Here is a 4,990-nt window from a genome sequence, read left to right as displayed (position 1 = left end):
AATATTATGACAACTTATATCTCTTATGTGTTTATCCCTTGTGTCTTATTTTTGTATTATCCTGACGCCATTCTAGGTTTTTTTTTCTTGAACTAGAATAACATGCTCTTCTAATGCAAACACAGTTTTTTCTCTAAGTCAATAGAAATATTGTTCAAGAATATTTTTAATAATACCTATACATTTTTGTAAATAAATTACACTGTGTAGACAATCTATTTTAATGTTAATATAAAATTTAAATTAATAAAATATTGCGCTGTTTTATTTATTATATAATCTAAGTCTTAATCATTATTTGATATTTCATGTTAAAATCGATACCCACTCATGACTTTTTATAGCGAAGTTGTAAGGCCTTTTTATTGAACTTCGATGATGGCAATTTGGAAGTAATTCTAGGACAGATAGACATTAGTCAACCATAATTGTATGAACGTGTTTTAACAAACAATAACAAAAACATTTTCAACAACCTAAACACACATTAACGAATTGGTAATTCAAAACAGTATTATATTCATATCATAATCTTAAAAAGCATCTTTGAATCATGTTGCATAGCTGAATTAATTTTAATGCTCCCACTGGTTTGGAAAGAAGATTATACAGAGCAGAATCGATAAGACACTCAGTTGTTACTGTTTTCCGCGGTTTAATTTACAGATTATATCGGTAAACAACAATTATTTTTTTAACAAATACCGTGTGCCATGTTAATAACTTTCCGAAGTCGGAAACTAGTTGTAACCTTATATTACCTTACCTTCACATATCCTCATAATGATTTTCAGTTGTCACCTTTTCTTTCGAAAAGTCAAGTCAAATCTAATTCCTTTATTCAATATAGAAGCATTGTAGCAGTATCAACATCAGTTAGTTGTCTCACTTTTCCAAATGAAGATGGGTGTTTCTGTCAGAGACGATATATGAGGATTTCATTGAAGTTTTGAAACAAAAGCGATTTGTAGAGATATTGCCGGTTACATTTTGATCATTACTGTTTAAAGGAACTTGACATTTTGCATTCTTACATTAGGTGAGGCAAACTTTTTAGCACTAAGAATTATCTTTTAAATTTACTTTACGTATAAATAAAATTAAGTCCTAAAATACTTAAAATTAAGTCCTTAAATACATATATACAAATACGATTTGAGAATGGTATTGTATAAAACGTAACCGCGAGTAAAAAAAGTCAAAAAGATAAAAGACTTTTTATCAGAGATTGTTTACATCGTCATAATTAGGTTGTTTCCTAGCAATTTTAAAAAGTAATAAGTTTTAGTTGCCAAAACAATACAATACCGCAAATACCTTTAACAAAAAAAGGACGACTGATTATGAATGGCATCAACAGAAAAGGACCCAAAACTGACCCTTGTCGAACGCCCATTCTTATCAGAGATCCAGAAGACTTTATTCCATTAATAGACAACCTGTTGAATTCTTTGATTCGACTATGAGGCAATGGGATCAACAGATTTATGAAAATTTCCCTAATGTTTGTGTAATGTTAGCTTTTACGAGTACAAAAGCGTTACGTGCCCTACAATTATTTCTTATGTCATTTTATCTATTTCATTCCAATACTTTTGATTGCCGCTTTGAAGTGGATTTATTAAAAAATATAAAATATAACACGAAAAAAAATACAAATTGTATAAAGATTTAGTTGATTTTATTAAGAATTATTATTTAAATATGACAGTTTATTTTATTGAATAGCCTTAGAAACAGAATCCATATTACTTAATTTATGATCTTCAAGCATCGGTCTTGCTTCATATGTGCAGATGGTTACACCATGCTTATGGCCCGGTGTCCATTCTCCTCTTAGACCAATATAATAAATTCTTGTATTTTCAGCTCCAAAATTTGTTGGGAAATGCATTGTCAAATGTGAAACCGACGAAAATGTGACAATTCTAAAACAATACAAAAAGTACAATATTACAAATACAAACATATAAACAGTACCTAATAAAGATTCACTGTCCACCGAACAATACGTCGTGGGATTAGTACGTTCGATATGATGTGCTTTGTTGCATTACGCGATCCTGTCTACTTCATATTCGTTTTCACCCAGTTTTCAAAATTCAAATTTTGTAAACATTTTTTTCTAAACTAATTGAAAAACAACTTAAAGTGACATTTACTTCTAAGACAATAATTTCCAGGAGTTTTCTCATTTTTAATAATTGGTCTGTCAGAATTCTCATGAATAGGCAAAGGTTGTATTAACTTTATATTGAAAGATCGGTCAATATTAATTCTTACTCTAAACTATACAAACGAGTATGTTTCATAGTCAAGACATTCCATACAACGAAAATAATTATAGAGGTGAAAAAATATTTATTTATTGTGGGGGAATCCCAGTTATGGAGAGCCATTCAGTAATTGATATCATCTTACATATTAAAATGAAAAAATAATATTATGAATGTGACACTACAAACTACCAAGTCTTAGCCAGAGCTCAATCTAGCTATTAAGCAACTCCGGGTTAAGATCATTTTCGCCATCCTTCACATAGAGAAAACTATACAAGTTGTGAGCTAGTTTTGTTGAGAGATGGTAAGTATATAGAAGTGTAAAGGTTTCTATAGAACCTTTACAGTTCTGATACTTGATACTGATATCTGGACTTAATACTGATAGAATATTAAAAACTTACTTTGGACTGTATTCTAAAACACCTTCACTGTCCTTTTGGAGATCAAATACTTGATCAGGTTCCATCGATACATCATCAAATGTCATATTGGGTCTATTTTTAAATCTGCATCAGAGAATTGCTTAATTTAGAAATATAATAAAAAATGCAAATCTTATATTTGTAGATATAGAGCAACAGATATAATAAACATTTTTACATATGTATACAATAATTTTATTGAATAATTCCTATGTTCAGCAGACAAATATTTAAATTTACATACAATATTGTTAATTATTAAAATTATAATTTTGTAATCTTACAGTCTTAATTTAGCCGGATGCGAATCTGTATCCTCTGAGGAAATTCTTAAGCCTTTTATTTTAATATTGCCCGTAAATGGTATATTAAATAGTAATTCTTCATCTGCATCACTTTCAACATACTGTAAAATATTATATACAAAATTTAGTTTCTAGACTCTCCTTTGACAAAAAGTTAATGTTTTATTATTAACTGGACAGTACTGAAAAATATTAAAAGACTGAAAGTCTTACAATTTTATGTATCATTAGGTATATATGTATAAAATAATAACGGAGATATTCATTTAATTTGAACTGAATATTAAGATGAAATGGAGTTATCTAATTCAAAAAACAAAACAATTATAACATAGACTTTAAGAATATCAACATCTTAATTTTATGTAATATTACTTATAACTATATATAGATATAACACAATCTAATAATTGCATTTACAAATACTAAACTTTGAATTTAAAACCAAAAACTTACTTTTATAAGCATTGAAATAATAATTGATGTTTAAAATGGAACAAAAATTTCGATACCTGTGTCCTATCTAATCTTTTTTCCCACGGCTTAAATACAGTTTTTCCAGCTCCATCAATACTTTCATTCAAACATTGGAGGTTTTCTAAATCAATTTTTTCAAATAAATTGTATTGTATGCCTATTTCATCTAAATTTTCATGACTGTGGTCATGATTACAATGACTGTGAGACATTTTCACTTTTCAAAATGAATTGTACTCTCACAGGATTTATATTGATATAAAAAATAATTACATTGAATTGCAACTTGCAATAAAATTTTCAAATTCTACTTAATCACCATAACATTACGTCACTGTCAAATATCAGCTGTCTCACAAAATTCACAGATTCAAATCTGTGATGTACAGATCTATCGATAGTGAAACTATCGATAGATATATAATATACAGCGTTATTGGTAACTCGACGTATATCCGTTAGGAGGTTTCTAAATTTTATTTTAAATTTGTATTAAGTATGTCAGTTTAGTAAATAAGTAAGCTTTTTTTTTATTTGTTTTTATTTTTAGTTAATTTTATGAAAATTTTAAAGAGCGACCTTTAGTACGAATTCGTTCATGTTCGAATACGAATGTCCATCAGCTTCCTTTCAATTCTGGTGATTTTATTTCGATTGATTTGAAATAATTTCCATTTTTTTATACATTTATGGAAAGCTAAGAAAACGGTTATGTTTTTAAAATAATCTGCATGCCAAGTTTCATAAAGAATTTTAAGTTTTTGAGGCATTTTTGAGGAAAAAAAATCAAAAAAATATTGAAATAAATTAGTTTTCCATCCCGCAGTTTTAAATTTGGACCGATAATTATTATTTAAATATTGACAAATATCCAGTGTTTAATCGTTTTTATAAAACGAAAGAAAAAAATAGATTTTAATTGAAACTTTTTTTAAGTTGCATTTATGACAAATTTTGAAAAAATATACCTATGTATAGAATAAAAATATAATCGAAGTAGTTTTTTTAGAAATAACAAGAAGTGTAACGCTTAGTATTGTGCATTTAGCATTAAAAAATAAGAATATATATTTTTGTCAACACATTCTCATGATGACAATCTTCTTGTTTAAATCATCTTACAGAAATAGCGTGCAGCCGTATTTTTTCAAATAATTTGTTACTCATAGGACTTTCTCTCAAAAGCTCATTATTATGGCTCTGTTGATTTTAAGTTTTCAATATAAAAATATTATTGATTGAAAAATACTTAGGAAATATAAACATTTACGACTGCGGTTAAAATTATAGCATTTTATAAATTTCATAAAAGAAATCAGATTTAGATTTAAGAAGTAATAAAAATAAATGAAATCGATAAATGGTCTGTTGGCAAAAATAAATTTGCACACGATTACTAACTATCGAAACTCAGTAGATATAAGAACTATTTTTCATCATAGAATATTGGCAGTAAATCTAATTTTATTTTAATGTTTTAATAATACTGAATTCTTATGAATAA

The 4,990-nt window shown here is 27.4% G+C and overlaps 1 protein-coding gene across 1 annotated transcript; it reads right to left on the bottom strand.

Moving 5' to 3' along the window:
* Positions 1-1,662: 1,662 nt before the first annotated feature.
* Positions 1,663-3,837, bottom strand: LOC124531092 (PITH domain-containing protein CG6153). The gene is made up of 4 exons (XM_047105547.1): positions 3,522-3,837; positions 2,989-3,110; positions 2,684-2,788; positions 1,663-1,928 (listed from the first exon to the last, which is right to left on the bottom strand). Exons 1-4 carry the CDS (start codon positions 3,696-3,698, stop codon positions 1,718-1,720), a joined length of 615 nt encoding a protein of 204 aa, XP_046961503.1. The 5' UTR covers positions 3,699-3,837; the 3' UTR covers positions 1,663-1,717.
* Between the last annotated feature and the right edge of the window lie 1,153 nt (positions 3,838-4,990).

This window comes from Vanessa cardui, chromosome 7 (genome assembly GCF_905220365.1).
Source record: "Vanessa cardui chromosome 7, ilVanCard2.1, whole genome shotgun sequence".
NCBI classification, from domain to species: Eukaryota; Metazoa; Arthropoda; class Insecta; order Lepidoptera; family Nymphalidae; genus Vanessa; species Vanessa cardui.
Note: the sequence above shows the minus strand (reverse complement) of the source record. Positions and strands in the feature narration are given on the sequence as shown.

Excerpts from the sequence above, each read along its gene's own strand:
- LOC124531092 (XM_047105547.1), bottom strand. The coding sequence starts at position 3,698 with ATGTCTCACAGTCATTGTAATCATGACCACAGTCATGAAAATTTAGAT. Across the intron at positions 2,789-2,988 it reads CATCCGGCTAAATTAAGACT|ATTTAAAAATAGACCCAATA; the intron begins GTAAGATTACAA and ends TCTCTGATGCAG. Across the intron at positions 1,929-2,683 it reads GTTTTAGAATACAGTCCAAA|AATTGTCACATTTTCGTCGG; the intron begins GTAAGTTTTTAA and ends GTATTGTTTTAG.